Source organism: Podarcis gaigeae, assembly GCF_964106915.1.
Source record: "Podarcis gaigeae genome assembly, chromosome: 9".
In the NCBI taxonomy this organism is placed as follows: Eukaryota; Metazoa; Chordata; class Lepidosauria; order Squamata; family Lacertidae; genus Podarcis; species Podarcis gaigeae.
The window spans coordinates 61867686-61884225 of NC_139685.1; the positions used below are offsets into that span (position 1 = coordinate 61867686).

At 43.6% G+C, this 16540-nt stretch overlaps 1 protein-coding gene across 5 annotated transcripts in view; it reads right to left on the minus strand.

Moving 5' to 3' along the window:
* Positions 1-13349: 13349 nt before the first annotated feature.
* SMARCAD1 (SNF2 related chromatin remodeling ATPase with DExD box 1) overlaps positions 13350-16540 on the minus strand; it is a 46096-nt gene continuing 42905 nt past the window's right edge. For all 5 annotated transcript variants that reach the window (XM_083756385.1, XM_083756384.1, XM_083756383.1 and 2 more), the window contains 4 exons: positions 16197-16315; positions 15377-15559; positions 14898-15007; positions 13350-13895 (listed from right to left, as the gene is read on the minus strand). In XM_083756385.1, the coding sequence (XP_083612511.1) occupies positions 13834-13895; positions 14898-15007; positions 15377-15559; positions 16197-16315 (474 nt within the window). In that variant the 3' untranslated portion in view covers positions 13350-13833. The remainder of the gene's footprint in view (positions 13896-14897; positions 15008-15376; positions 15560-16196; positions 16316-16540) is intronic.

Here is a 16540-nt window from a genome sequence, read left to right on the forward strand (position 1 = left end):
TGGCAGGGTGCTCAGTGCCTCCATCTTTGGATACCCCCCTCCCCATTTCAAATTTCAATCTAAGTGGAATTTTTAAAGTAAAAAACCTTTTTATCACATTTTGGCCATTTCTTTAGAGTTTAGATTGTCAGGTCAAACAGTCCTTTAGAAAAGGAGTGTGGCTAAGTGATGGAGCATCTACTTTCTATATAACAGATTCCTGTCACCTCCAGGTAGTGCTGGAAATGTCCCCCCATTTGAAACCCTGGATAATGATTCAGGGGTCTGAATTGGTATAAGGCAATTTTCTGCGTTCCTACATACAGTCAAAGAAGCGAGCAGGCTTGTTAACATCTTTTCAATAGTGATTTTGAAATGGGAATATTTTCAATGCATATTCTGAACTACAAGCCCATTAAGGAACACAGCAGCACTTTGTTTATCTAATGGCAGAAATTAGCTTTGTGGCCATTATAGCAAAAATTACAAAGCCCACCCCACATTTTTCCAGGTCCTGTCTCTTTGGCAAATGTGCAGCTACGATTTGTGACTCCCAGGAGTGTGCTATTTCAGGTACCTGAAGAGGTTCATAAGAAAAAAAAAACATATATAGTTATGAAACTGGAATTACCCATCGAAATAGAAAGCTGTTGTCTCAAGAAAGGCCAATAAATGTGTCTGGAAAAAGCAGGAATTTAAAGAAATTGAACACAGCAGAGTAAAGAAAATGGTCAGGAATTTCATGAGTGGGCTGGTTTTTGTTTTGTTTTTTGCTTGAGCCTTCGACATCAGACATATGGAGGTGGGGGCTTGATTTTTGCCACCAATGGAAATCTAGCTGGTATTTGCTGGAACTCAGGTCTCTCTAGGCATGGTGACACTAGTTAGATGGAAACTCAGCCAGACTAAGTACACTTATTTGGAAGCAGGTTCCGTTGATTTAGCCTACCTAATTACTGGGAACATAAGCAGAGTTGTGATGGATCAGGCCAAAGGCCCATCTAGCACAGCATCCTGTTCTCACAGTGGCAAACCAGGCACCTGTAGGAAGCCTGAAAGTAGGACCTGAGTGAAACAGTGCTCTTCCCCATGTGTGATTCTCAGCACCTGGCATTCAGAGCCTCACTGCCTCCAACAGTGCTGGTAGAATATAGTTGTCATGGCTAGTAACTACAGATAGCCTTATCTTCCATGAACTGGTCTAATGCCCTTTAAAGGCCATCCAAGTTGGTGGTCATCACAGCCTCCTGTGGGAATGAGTTCCATAGTAATAATAATAATTTATTATTTATACCCCATCCATCTGGCTGAGTTTTCCCAGCCACTCTGGGCGGCTCCCAATCAAGTGTTAAAAGAATACAGCATTAAATATTAAAAACTTCCCTAAATAGGACTGCCGTCAGATGTCTTTTCAAGATAAGATAGCTGCTTATTTCCTTCACATCTGATGGGAGGGCGTTCCACAGGGTGGGCGCCACTACCAAGAAGGCCCTCTGTTTGGTTCCCTGGAACCTCCCATCTCGCAGTGAGGGAACCGCCAGAAGGCCCTTGGCACTGGATCTCAGTGTCCGGGTTGAAGGATGGGGGTGGAGATGCTCCTTCAGGTATACAGGACCGAGGCCATTTAGGGCTTTAAAGGTCAGCATCAACACTTTGAATTGTGCTTGGAAACGTATTGGGAGCCAATGCAGATCTCTCAGGATCAGTGTTATGTGGTCCCGGCGGCCACTCCCAGCCACCAGTCTAGCTGCCACATTCTGGATTAATTGCAGTAGTCCTCTGGCGAGACAGTCTGCAGGCAGGTAGGGTTTCAGCCTGTGTACCAGGTGGAGCTGGTAGAAAGGGCTGGACACAGAATTAACCTGAGCCTCCATGGACAGCTGAGTCCAAAATGACTCTCAGGGGCACAGTTACCCCATTCAGGACCAGGGAGTCGCCCACACCCGCCCGCACTGCAAGAAGTACTTTCCTTTATCTGTCCCGAATCTTCCAACATTCATTGGATGTTCAGAAGTTCTATTGCTATGAGGGAAGGATAAATTTTCCTTATCCACATTCTTATTCTTCCAGACATTTGGGGTGAACCAGTGAGACCACTTTCTATTTTCAGTATTTTTAGGCTGTTCTTCTTGGGAATAAGAGGGCTCTTGCCCTCAATTGGGGACAATACAGAGTATTTTCAAGAAATAGTCAAGGGAACTGACCTAAATAGAAAAGACATTCACCAAAGAAAGGGTTGCTTCATTGGGTGGTCTGATTCCAAACAAGAGTTTGGGTGAGGTTACATTAAATATTTTTTTCTACATGATCAGCTGGTTTCTAGTTTTGTGGTGACTGAGTGTTTTGTCAAAGCATTTGTTCAATGGGGGGGGGGGAGGCCTGCACATTTACATAGAAAGCTGCCAGCTTTGGGCATCTCTGCCACTTAATTCTACTTCTGGGAGAAATGACTCCATTTTGTAACTGTGAGACACCAGGAGAATAAAAATGCGGAATAATAACATAGGACACTGGTTGAGCTCAGTACCATCTATCTGCACCGACTGCCAATGTCTTTCCAAGGTTTCAGAAAGGGAATATTCTTAGTCGTACATGGAGTTTTTTTGGGGGGTGGGGGTGATTTGGGGGCTTTCTGCATACAGAGCAGATGCTCTACCACTGAGCCACAGCTCTTCCCCAAAATGCTTAGGTATCTTACTCCCAGCACCACCAGAGTACCTTTAAGGCTGAGTAAGTTATTTGTCTGCTATTTATTTCACAACGCCCACGTAATGGGCAGAGGTTTACTAAAGCATATTAGTCTTGCCTGATCAGGTATCCTGAGGAACTAATAGCAACCTGCCTGGCTTTATATAACTGCTGCTCCTGACTTTGTTCCTCAGTCTGGGCAACTTGTCCGTGGGTTAATATCTGCTGCTATGGAAGCTGACCTCTGGCTTTTTGAATCCTTGTCTATCTATCTACTCTGGGACCTGAACACCAGCCCACTGTTGATTATATTACTTGTTTTTGACCTCGCTGAGCCCCAGCAGCAATGTAGTACGGCATTACAAGCTGACAGGTCACATGTCAAATCAAGCGATTACAAGCTTAGCAACATCACTAACATGCATTTCTGCATGTTAATACTAGCATATGAAACCATCTGAGCTTTAGCAGTGAACAGATAAATGTGGTACTGACTGAACAAGTGCCTTGCTTTACAGAAGACAATCCTCAATTTGAAAGCCTGTTCAATCCAGTGATTGCCAGTGCCAACTGGGACCAACAATAGGCACAGCCAGAGCCAATGAGAGGCAGAACCAACTTATTCTTATTTTGTCCCCATACTCCTACCTGCTAAGATCTATGAGGGCAGCACTAAAACAGGAGGAGGAAGCTGACAGACAACACCATCCTGTAGGCTGCTTCTGTGGTGGAAGGAAAACAGATTGGGGCTGTCAGCAGAGTGAGTTGGGCAGTGTGCCATTCACCCTTATGGACCACCCTCCACTGGGGTGATCCAGGCCCGATTTAAAAATATGAAGGGGTATAGAAAACAGAAGCTTTGAGGTTGCCCGTCAACAGCACCTGCATAGCAGATTGAGAAGGCATACAGATCATCTGGCCACAGTTTCCCCCACTATAGTCACATGCATTGCATTTCTATTTAGAGTAACTATTTCTGAATTTGCATCAAAGCACATTAACTGGCAAGTCCCCATTTTATGCAAGTCCACGTCTCCTGTTGTCCCCTTTTTGGGTGATGTGCAAGTGGTTACCCTACAAGGATAGCTAATTACATATTGGCATCCATCTGCCAAGACAGACAATGAAGTGTGCCTATGGGGGTGAAGTCAAGCCGCTGCATTAGCAGCACTGGGGAGGAGTATGAGCCACCAGCCAACTGTCTTAGCGACTCCACTTTGAATTTGTGCAGGGTTTACTACTTAGCCTTTTCCTCTCCAAGAGATATCCCACAAGGCACTGAAGGTCTAGGATCAGAGTTTTCCTACCTTCCCAGGTTGATGAGCCCCACTTCCTTCTGTAGCATGTGCATAAATTGCCTTCTTGACCATTGGACCCACTATTGGTCTCATCCACTCAATTCACCAGAGCCTGTCTTCGTGTGCAGGGAAGTCCCTAACTCATGCAGGGTTTGAGACCCATCAGCCACCCTCACCTGGTTTAACAGACCAGTTGAAGCCAAGTTCCCAAGGTGTGGTTGCTGCTGCATACTAACAGCTTCTAGGAGCCACAGGTGAGAGCTGAGTGCAGGGTGGGGACCCAAGATGGACAAATTACCCTAGAAGGAACACCAGAGGTACTTTTGCTGTTGTTGTTTAGTCGTTTAGTCATGTCCGACTCTTCGTGACCCCATGGACTCCTGTCTTCCACTGCCTCCCGCAGTTTGGTCAAACTCATGCTGGTAGCTTCGAGAACACTGTCCAACCATTTGTCCTGTGTCGTCTCCTTGTGCCCTCAATCTTTCCCAACATCAGGGTCTTTTCCAGGGAGTCTTCTCTTCTCATGAGGTGGCCAAAGTATTGGAGCCTCAGCTTCAGGATCTGTCCTTCCAGTGAGCACTCAGGGCTGATTTCCTACAGAATGGATAGACTTGATCTTCTTGCAGTCCATGGGACTCTCAAGAGTCTCTTCCAGCACCATATTCAAAAGCATCAATTTTTCAACCATCAGCCTTCTTTATGGTCCAGCTCTCACTTCCATACATCACCACTGGGTAAACCATAGCTTTAACTATATGGACCTTTGTTGGCAAGGTGATGTCTCTGCTTTTTAAGGTGCTGTCTAGGTTTGTCATTGCTTTTCTCACAAGAAGCAGGCGTCTTTTAATTTCGTGACTGTTATGACCATCTGCAGTGATCATGGAAGCCAAGAAAGTAAAATCTCTCACTGCCTCCATTTCTTCCCCTTCTATTTGCCAGGAGGTGATGGGACCAGTGGCCATGATCTTCGTTTTTTTGATGTTGAGCTTCAGACCGTATTTTGCACTCTCCTCTTTCACTCTCATTAAAAGGTTCTTTAATTCCTCCTCACTTTCTGCCATCAAGGTTGTGCCATCTGCATATCTGAGGTTGTTGATATTTCTTCCGGCAATCTTAATCTCCTAACACCCCTAACACCCCAGCTAATTACATGTTGAAACAAAATTGTGCTAAGAATCAAACCAGCTTAAGACACAGCTAGGTTTACCTTTTTAAAATTCAGATCAAAGCTGGTCTGACGAAAAGATCATGAAATCATAGTAGTTAAAAGTAGGATAGATGTGGATTCATAGAATCATAGAATCATAGAGTTGGAAGAGACCACAAGGGCCATCGAGTCCAACCCCCTGCCAAGCAGGAAACACCATCAGAGCACTCCTGACATATGGTTGTCAAGCCTCTGCTTAAAGACCTCCAAAGAAGGAGACTCCACCACACTCCTTGGCAGCAAATTCCACTGTCGAACAGCTCTTACTGTCAGGATGTTCTTCCTAATGTTTAGGTGGAATCTTCTTTCTTGTAGTTTGGATCCATTGCTCCGTGTCCGCTTCCCTGGAGCAGCAGAAAACAACCTTTCTCCCTCCTCTATGTGACATCCTTTTATATATTTGAACATGGCTATCATATCACCCCTTAACCTCCTCTTCTCCAGGCTAAACATGCCCAGCTCCCTTAGCCGTTCCTCATAAGGCATCGATTGTGGTTAATGTTGTGAGTACACCCCCTAAATAAACATTGGAAGGGCACTGGATGCAGAGTAATTGAGTGTGAATGCAGTCAAAGAGGTAACCACGGAGTTCTGTCCTCCAAATGAGTGGGAGCAAGACCTTTTTACAATACCTTTAAAGATACATGCTACATAAAAATAAACTTAGGGTTGCCATACGTCCGGAATTTCCCAGACACATCCAGAATACTGCATTTGGCAGCAGTGTCCAGGCAGGAATCAGCAAAATGTTCAGGATAATCCAGACCTATGGCAGCTCATGTCATCAGCAGTGTCTTTTCCCATAAAAATAGCTCAAAACCGGCTTCTTTTTTGGTGATTTTGCCAAAAAAATCTCAACAACTGTTTGAAATATGGCAACCCTAATAAACTAGTTTTTTTTTCTTTTCTCCTTTCCAAGTATGGATGACCTTTTAATTGCCTGGAATTTTGTGAAAAAGCAGCCCTTTGGGTGCTCTGACAATTAGGGATTGTTTGTTCCTAATGATGGCTGCAGCATAAACAAACATGGTTTGTAGGAACTAATTTGCAAGAGTGGAAAATGCAATTAAAGGTGACATTTCCACCAAAAGGCCTACCCTTGGCTGTGGAGAAAGAAGGGGAATTGGCTGAATCAGCCCTGTCCAGCTTTTCTCCACAGCCTAAGGAAGAGGCTGGCTGTCATCTTGCATCTTTTTTGAACCCCCTGTTGTTAATAAGAATCTCATTAAAGTGATGTTTTGGGGAACAGGTTCTTTTGTTGTTCTTTAAATTGCTTTAAATTACTCACCCTTCCATTTTGGTGTCTACTTCAATGCCCTGAAGAATTTTTCTGGTGTTCCTTGATGCTTGTCTGGTTAGATTTAGAAGACCCTGGCCATGTTCACCAGTCCACAACCCTCACTGCAAAAGCTGAAATTTTTGAAGGAACTGTGATAATGTCTTTTGTTTGCCTGAGTGGAGGGAGGGAGTTTTTGTGTGTGTGTGTGTGTGTGTAACAACCTCTGACATTTGCACAGACCCTCCAGGTGTCCCTACTTTCCAGGGACAGTCCCAAATATACAGAAGCAGTCTCAGTTTCTTATTTGATCCTGAAACATTGCACTTTTCCTTAGGATGTTCATATTTTCATCAGAGAAATGTTGGAGGGTATAATTTGCATGGCTGGATTATACAAAGAGAAGAGCTGCATCCATTGCTCCACTCACATTTTCTCTGACTCCAGCATTTTCATTGGCAACGCAGCCCCCAGAAGAGACTGTGGCCCTCATTCTGCAAATGTTTCTCCATCCCATTCTACAGATTTATGATAGCTGAGAAACTTCTTTCAAGTTTCCAACCGGAATTTGCCTTTGCAATCAAGTGGCCTTTGGTGATAATGTTTAGTATTCACACATTGCAGCTCTTAAAATGGTGCCATCCCAAAGGCCCACTCTGTACCTGAGAACAACCTGAAAATGAAAGGAAGGGAACATGGGAAATGTCCCTTCGAAACCCAGTGGGATTCAACAAGAGAGAACCAGACGCAGAATGATATAAAGGACATGCCTTTGGGCAGGCAAGCAAAAAGAGAAATGAAAATGCTTGGAACATCTTCCTTGGAAGAAGCAGTGTGGGCCCCATCCAAGGAGCTGGGAGAGAGCTGTACTCTCTCAAGTGTTTTCTATTCATAGCTCTCAGCTTGTATGTAGCTTGAAAAAGTATAGAAGAGAATGGGAAATGAGTTCCTCATAGACTTTATGCCACAGTCCTGTGCGGCCAGCCAACCAGCCGAGTCTCAGGGGGTACTTGCCTGGAGGCAGAGTCTGCATGCAAGCTTTAGTCCAGTCCTAAGGTCAGGTGTATCTCAGTTCACGTAGTCAGACAATCCAGGGGTCAAGAAAGCCGAGGGTCCAAGGTCATGAGAAGCAAGAAGCAGCAAAGTCTGGATAGGAACAATGAATGTCGTTTCCAGCAACTGACTGAGGCTGGAAACCTTCCTTAAGAAAGCTGGAGCCAGCTGGTTCACATCAGGAGCAAGAAGGCTGATCAGCTGATCTGCTCCTTCAGGCTGCTGCTCAGCAGGTGAAGCCGACCCCCGGCCCATGACATTTTATTCCCAATAACTCCCATTTTAAAAAATGGATCCAGGGGGCTGCATATCTTTTCCCTTGCTATTGTGGGATCCTAAAAAAAACCCCACCACTTAACAGTCTTTCTTAGGAGATACAGAAGGGCTGCCAAGTGTGTTTGATATGCCCAAAGGCAAAGTTGCAGAGAGTGGCAATTTCTGCGTGATGATAATTCATTCTGCCATAGTGAGAAGCAGGCAAATCTTAAGAGGCTCATCATCTGACGCCCAGGTAAATAACTAACTAACTGTTTTTCTCGCAACCCTCCTTGCCCTTTCCTCACGACAGCCTGCCACCTGTACAGCATTTCTGCTGGCTCCATTTTGCCTTGAAATAAGCATTTATGAGTTAGTGGTGAAGAAAACATGTACCAGGAGTGCTCTTGCATTGATGGGCCCAGATTATGATGCAGAGAAGGCTCAAGCACTAGTTTTCCTTAAAAAAACTACAACAAATAAACTCACTTTAAAAGCCTGAGGCCACACCGTCCTGGTCACAGAGCCTCTGAATGTGAACAGCTGCTCATGGCAGACAGCCATGCCCAACCAATGCACAATGATGCAGTGCTGAGGGTGGGGTGAAATGTTCTTGACACCACAAGTGCCCTACTTACCTGAATGGCTATCCCAGCCATTGCTTCCGAGTAAGAATTAATACCACATGTGAGTTTAGGGTTGCCAAGTCAGGAGCATCCTAGACCCTCAGATTTCACGGCCCCAACCTGGAATCTAGGATACCCTGCCAATGCCACAGCAGTAGGATCTGGAGACAGAGGTTATTGCTATTTATTAAATTTCTATACTGCCCTTCATCCAGGGATCACAGAGCTGTTTGCAATAGAAAGGCACAAATATACATAACCTAAAAAGGTAAAGGGACCCCTGACCATTAGGTCCAGTCATGGACGACTCTGGGGTTGCGGAGCTCACCTCGCTTCATTGGCCGAGGGAGCCGGTGTACAGCTTCCGGGTCATGTGGCCAGTTTGACTAAGCTGCTTCTGGCGAACCAGAGCAGCACGCGGAAACACCGTTTACCTTTCCGCTGGAGTGGTACCTATTTATCTACTTGCACTTTGTGCTTTTGAACTGCCAGGTTGGCAGGAGCAGGGAACGAGCAACGGGAGCTCACCCTATCGTGGGGATTCGAACTGCCAACCTTCTGATCGGCAAGCCCTAGGCTCTGTGGTTTAACCCACCACGCCTCCTGCGTCCCTATACATAATCTAGCTGCAAACAAAAATAATACCACCTCCCAACAGTTTCAAAGGCCATAGATTGTTGAATCAGCCCAAGGCCTGGTGTCTAAAGTTATGTAATAAAGGCACCAGGTGAGCCTCTGTAGGGAGAGCATTCCACAAACAGGGAGCCACTACAGAAAAGGCCTGTTCTGGTGTTGTTCCCCTCTCCCCTGGGACTTCCCATGGAGGAGGCACACGAAGAAGGGCCACAGATGATGATCACAGGATCTGGGGTGGTTCATAAGGGAGATGGGGGTGGAGATGCACCTCCAGGGCTGAAGACAAACAGCTGCGTTAGCAGCAGTGAAGTGACCTCCCCAGGACAAGCATGGGCAGTGTGTGTGTAGGGCCTAGGCTGCCCAGACGACAAAACTCCCCCTCTCAGCCTCACCAAGGTGGTCTAAAGGAAAGTAGAGCAATTTGGTTGGCACCAGCTTGGAGTTGCCGGAAGGAGGCATACAAGGTGCCATCGAACCATCTTAGGGACTCCACTCTGGATTTGTGTAGTGTTTAGTCCTTTGCCTTTTCTTCTCCTGAAGCGGTCCTGCAACGCAGTGGAGCGTTAGGATGAGTTTTCCATCCCCTAGATGGGCTACTTTCCCAGGCTGATGAGTCCCATCTGCCCCTCACTTCTCTCTGCAGCAGATGCAGAAACCGCCTTCTTGACATCTGGACCCACTTTTGGTCTTGCCCGTTCAATCTGCCAGAGCCTGTCTTTGCAAGCAGGGGAAGGTAAAGAGGAGGGCAATGAAGCATTATTTCTGCACACTAGGGAGGTGGAAAACACACACTTACAGTCGTCTCCCCCCCTCTATTTTCTACTCTGCTGGGATTGCACCATTAGTGAATGAGGCTTTGGGGCCCACGTGAGTGCTTTAACATGGACGTGACCTCTGCTGGCTTAACCTCTGCCCACCTTATTAAAACGGCTTTAATGCAGACAAAAGGGGAGTGGGGGGCACAGCAACTCACGTCAGGAGGATCAGAATGATGAGCGTGCTGAAAGGGAGGGGAAAGCCGGGAAAGTGGGACACTGAAGGGGAAAGATCACAGCGGTGCTAAAGGAATGTGAAAGAGGGAGAAAGGAGGCGGGAAGGTAAAGACTGGGGTGGGGGAGGATATGCTAGTAATTGAGTTCTAATATAGGTCAGGCTGGAAGAAGCATTAGGAGTGAGAGGCGATCAGAGACAAAAGAATATGTAAGACATATAGTAGTTCTGGAAAGACTACCTCTGCTGGGGCGGCGGCAAATGTGGCTCTCCAGTCTTCTCTGTCTGACCCCTGAGACTCCAGGCTACACTTCTTCAGCCACACACCCCTTCCCCAGGCCACACCTCTCAGCAGGTCTGCTTTGCACCCACCTGGAGCGTTTTTGCCTAATTGATGTTTCGTTGAGCTCTAGCCATGCCTCTTGCTTGCCTGGACGGACAAAGGAGAAGTGTGTGTAAGACTAGCCTAATGTTCAAAGGCAAAACTTGCAGGTGTTGCTCTGCCCCACCTTTGCCTCCAGCCCCACCCCCCAAGGAACAAAGTCAGGAGACTAAAGGAAGCCCAAGAGCTCATACGTTACAAGCAGTAAATAAATACTGAATTGCAACATTACCAAGCTGGTGTCTTCCAGATGGTTTGGACTACTACAGCATCAATCAGCACCAGCCAGCATGGCCATGGCAGTCAGAGCCCCATATATCTGGAAGGCACCAGGCTGGTGAAGATCGGTATAAGTGGTGGCTGCTCTCAGTCATCTTCCTATGATGATGGTCCATACACTGGTACCTCCTAGATGTTTTCGATTACACCTCTCACCACCCTTGACCATCTCCCTTTCTTTTTGCAAATTATTTCCACTTTCTTCCCACTGACTTCCTTCACTTTACTTCCAATGCTGCCACCTTCTGGGAGAAATGAAGCCGGCTACATTTTGTAGCATTTTGCAATGGGCATCTTATAGAATTTTTGAAGCCAGGCCTCTTCCCCCCTGCCCCAGGGTCATTTGTTTGGCAGGGGAATATGTGGAGATATTCCTGTGCGTGGATGGCCATGTGAATCAAGGGCAAGGGTTACACTGCACTGAAGTATTAAGGAGGATCTTCCTTCCTAGAACCTGGTTCCTCTCATTCAGTGAGACCAGCATTGGTCAGCCATTTACAAGCAAATTCCAGGAAGAAAAAAGAAAAATTATCTGGGCTCAGTTTGTGACCTGAAAGACAATAATTGACAGCTCAGACATTCATCTATATATTGTGTTTTTGACATGTAAAAAACTGCCTTACAAGAGGTCGTATTATATGTTCATTTCAGCCAGTGTTGTATACTCTAGCAGTGGCTCTCTAGGGTCTCTCTCAACACCAGGTGCCTAATTTTTTTAACTGGAGACACTGGGAATTTAACCCGGAGCCTTCTGCATGCATTCCACCATGACATTAGGAGTTATGGTGTAACCAGCGAGAGAAACAAGGTTTGTTTAGCACACAGCCGGAAGCGTCCTGGGGGACTTCACGTGGATGCCTTTTGCAGATGGTTCCCTCTTCATAAACTGTTCCTTCTGCAAGAGTGGAGGACCAATTAAGATGGCCTGTGCTCAGAGACATACAGAAGATGATGGATCACTGAATGCTCTGGGAGATTTTCCAGTAGAAAGAGGAGGTGATCCAGTTGAGGCTCTCATCTCACTGTGGAATGGTGAGTTCTGAAGGACTATTGACACGATCGCTCTTGAGTGACCTTCTCCAGTGCTGTAGAGTCCGCAATGCCCTCTGGTATTCTAGTGAATTCTGTGTGATGAAACAAGATGGATGACAGCTAGAGCACTGGTGGGGTAGAACTTGCTTCCAAGGCCCAACAAGCACTGTTTACAGCATCAATAAGGGCAGTGAATAATTCTTTTTTTCATGGCCTCTAATGGGTCCTCAAGTAACAGTCCAGCAACGCTTTTGCAGGTCAACTGGAATCTGGTCTCACCTGTTGGTGGAGATGTGCCTCTGGATCCAACAGAAGCCTGCTGAGATAATTTGCTTCATCATTTTCAGGATGAAGTTCAGGATGAAGTTGCTTGACTTCAGAGCAATTTATGCGCTACCACTATGGTTCCAATTCAAGCAGAGGTGTCCATTGCTATGTCTTCCTTAACTCTGTGGGGTCAATTTTAGTTTATGAGGCCCAATGTTGTGGACAAGGGGCTTGTGGGGTTGTGCCCTCTTGAACCCTGCCCATTGTGGCTGGTGAAATTCATCAGGGCCTTTTCAAACATAAGCCCAAAGGTTGGGAGACACAATTTTGTTTTCAAGAGTTTTGGGAATAATAATAATTACATTATTTGTACGCCTGCCCATCTGACTGGGTTGCCCCAGCCATTCTGGGCCGCCTCCAACATACCGTATATAAAAACATAATAAAAATTAAAAGGCTTTCCTATACAGAATTTGCCTCCTCCCACTCCTCCAATATGTTGTTGGATTACAACAAGGGCAGAAAACCTATTGCCTTATTGTACTACAACTCCCATAATTTCTGATCACTGCCCATGTTGGCTGGAGCCACAGTCCAATAACATCTGAAGGGCAGCATATTTGCTATCCAAGTTTTGACATGCTGACAAGTTTTGTGAGTTGATTGTGCAACTTATTTTTCTCCTGTTGATGGGTATGTGTCATGGGGAGTTCAGTTAGTTATTGTTCATATTCCTAACACTGTTTTATGTGTAAGCTGCCTTGTGGACTTATGCAGGTCTCATATGGTTCTGAAGGTGGGATAATACATATCATAAATAAAGAAAATAAATAGTGACTGAGATATTGGGGCTGTGGAAGGAGGAAGAGATTGGGAAGAGACATATGCAATGAAAACATAGGAGCCTGGTAACAACATATATTTAGATTAGCTTGCAAACCCACTGGGTATATGCTGCCCTTTTTATGTATTTTGTAAAGCAACCTAACATTTTAAGCACTTCACAATTATCATAATCTTGTTTATTCCCAACAAAATTCAAGGAAGTTTTTATCCACAATATAATTATGTATAAACAATAAAAGTTAGTAAATGTTATTATATAATCTATAGACAAACTAATCTGTACAAGACATCAAAACAAAATGTGATTCACTAGTTTCAAAGTTTCTGGAGAACAGATCTGTTGTCCACTACTTTCTAAAACCAACTGCAATTGAAATTCTTTGCCCAATTCCTTGCCCAGAAAACCTCAGCACAACTCTCCCATAGTTAATAAAAAGTATATTTGAAGAACTTAAACTTATGATGACATTATGTTCCCAGATGAAATGAAACTCCTTCTGGGTTTCAAAAAACTGTTTACCAAAACACCATCAGCCAAGGTTCAATTTTTATTTTGTGAACAATTTGATACAAAACATTACAGTACTTCAAATAAAAACAAGCAGAGAGACAAACAATATGGGCATTTCAAATAAGGCACATGTAAAAAAAACCCCACACATCCAGTGAAATAGACAGGTTCTATATATATATTTGGAGGTAGAAATAATTACAAAAATATGGAACAATTTTAAGCATTAGCAGTTCAGTTCAAACTAGGACCCCATTTTAAAATTGCCTTGGTAAGATAGCTTATGTGGCATTTTATGCACTACATTTTTGTGGCAACTCTACTTTTTACTTCGGAGTAGCAGAGTGGGGAGGAAAAGAAACTATACCATGAGTAATACAAGGAAATTACAAAAAGTTATAAATGTCCATACAAATGTTTTTAATAACAAGAAATTCTTGAAGCACCACATTTTAATTTCCCCCCTCAAATTAAAAAGATATCTACAACACTTTTCTTTATATTATTATTAGAGACCTAATGATGCTTTTAATAGCGTTGCTATATCTGCTGGAATGGCCCCTTCTTCTCCTGCAGAATAAAAAGAATGCATCAGAGGTGTATTTGTGAAGAAGCATTTCATGCAACCAAATAATCAGCGTTCTACACAGCTAAAAAACCTGCAACCAATAATAATCCATCCCTTTCTGCAACCTTGCTGACTTCTTAAGGTGAGGGGTCCAAGTGACCTCAAATCAATTTGGGTGTTACATTATGGCTAAGGACTAATGATGTAAAGAGTAGCTTGGATATGTACTTGCAAAACCAGAGACACAAACCATGCAAGTCTCTAGGTTTTGTACTGTTGTGCTGAGCCTGATACTATGCTGGCACAAGCTATGATCCAATATAGTAAGTGAAACAGTAAAATATCTGTCTTGCAAGCATGTAGCATCCAGCTAGATGTGAAAAAATTGGTATAATGCTTAAGAAAGCCATCAAAGCAGTGGGCTAGTATTCAAAATGCTACACTGAGCACACTACCCAGGCTCCTGCCTTTGGAAAAGCTTCAGATATCCATTAATCAACACAAGATTTCTACTCTGGAAATAAGGTGCAAGGAATGTGTTGCGTTGGAACTGAATTCACAAATTTGTCCAAACAGCAATACGCTACTTGTTTTCCCATTAAATTCCTTCCCCATTAAATTCTTGTCCTTTAGAATTCTTATTCCAAAACAATGTTTTAGAAGTATGTCTGAACAGGAGAAATATAAGAGATCTTTTCCAACATCCATTATATTTAAAGTACTATGATGAATCTGCCATTGCACCAGTTGTTAGCGCTGCAATGTGTTGACAAATTGGTGAAATTAAATATTGCTTTAACTGCACATTCTGCTTTCTTGCATTACTTTTTAACACCTTAACCCAAAAAGTCACAACTTAACTGCCCATAAATTATTCATTTCTCTTCCCCATTGGTCTCCTGGAACAATGAGCCTAAATATTGTATTTCTTTGATCTCTCTCACAGTTTGGGGCCCAGAGCTGCTTCTACTTAGCATATTCAAAATGGTGCTGTAAGAGCTTACCTGCATCTGCTGCTGTCATGTCTTGTTCTAGCTTTAATTTCTGCTGACTAATTCTCAGCATGGATTCCTCTATAGTCCCTTTACTTATGAGCCGTATCACTTTCACTTCTCTTAAAATAAAATAAAAAGAACATGTTTGTTCATACAATTCTGTAAATCCCAATTTTGTCATGAGTGTTTTATTTCCATTTAAATTTCCAGCAGTTCTACAGAAAACAACAGTGCTTGCACTTTAATTATTTTTAATGAAGACTGTAAGTCTCTCATCATGTACACCTCTGTGAAAAAATAATATTCCAATATAAAATTAATGGGAAATGAATTCAAGTTTTATCCAACAATATACCAGTTATACCAGCTTGCTTACACCTCTACACACAAAAAAATCTCTTCTAAAGATTTAGAATACTTGATGCAGTTTATCGTGGATAATTTATTTTGCTTGCAACTAAAGTTTCTTCTCATAAACTAAAACTTACCTAGTTTGTCCTACTCTATGGCATCGGTCTTCCGCCTGCTTGTCATTGTAAGGATTACAGTCAATGTCATGGAGGATGACCACATTGGCTGAGGTCAGATTAATCCCTAGACCACCGGCTTTTGTGGAGAGCAAAAAGATAAATATACCCATATCTGAATTGAACTCATCTATCAGATGTATCCTACCAAAAAGAGAGAGAAAGCAAAGCAGTCATCAGTATACAAGCCTATTGTTGTTTTGCCTTCAACTATTTGAGCTGACACACATAGGTATGCTCAAGTCAAGCATGTTCGCTAGCAAACCATTTTAGATCATACCCTATGGATATTTCTTTCACGCAATACGTTTGGATAGAATCAGTTCAGACATTCAGACTGCAATTCCATGTACACTAACCAGAGTGTGAACTCTGCTGGAACACAGTGGGACTTCATTCTGAATAAACATTGCTCTGTCAATTGCTAGTCAGAGTACAGAGAATTCAGCCATGTATAGGCTCCATGCTTCAGCGCTCATTAGTCATTTATATTATGATTTCCAGACAGCATGTCTACAGTTAGCTCAATCAACTGTGCACTGTGTAATTATTATCTTTGTTTTAGGCTTTATAGCAATTATTTCCAGTTCCTTTCATTCTATGCATTATACAAAAGGAAGAAATTTTCACCATCTTGCTTCAAGAGTTTTTCATTAACTTGAGGTGTTTTATAGATCTCTAATCCCCAGTACTTCCCAGAGTCAAGCTCGAATAGAGGCAGAAATGACTATTAGTTGGACCCGATAATGCTTCCTTGTGTTCTTATGGAAGTTTCACCTACCTGTCTGAAATTTGTGTCTTTCCATCCAGCCTCAGGTATCGGTGCTGCTTATGTTTCAGAAGAACCTCTAGGATGTCTAGCATCATAGTAAATTGGCTGAAGAGGACAACTCTGTCACCCTAAAGGAAGGAAGAGCAGTATTTTTTTAAAAAAAAAAAACCATGTATGCACCTGAAATATTGTTTTCTACATATCCTCAGAGTTCAGGCACTTGAACAAAAGCCACCTTGTGTAAGATTCAAATTCTCTTCAACACTACGGAACAATCAGGAGATAAACAGGATGCTGGCCTTTTTACGGGCTGCAAACTTACAAGTGCTGAGTAATGATTTGAGGCCATAGGC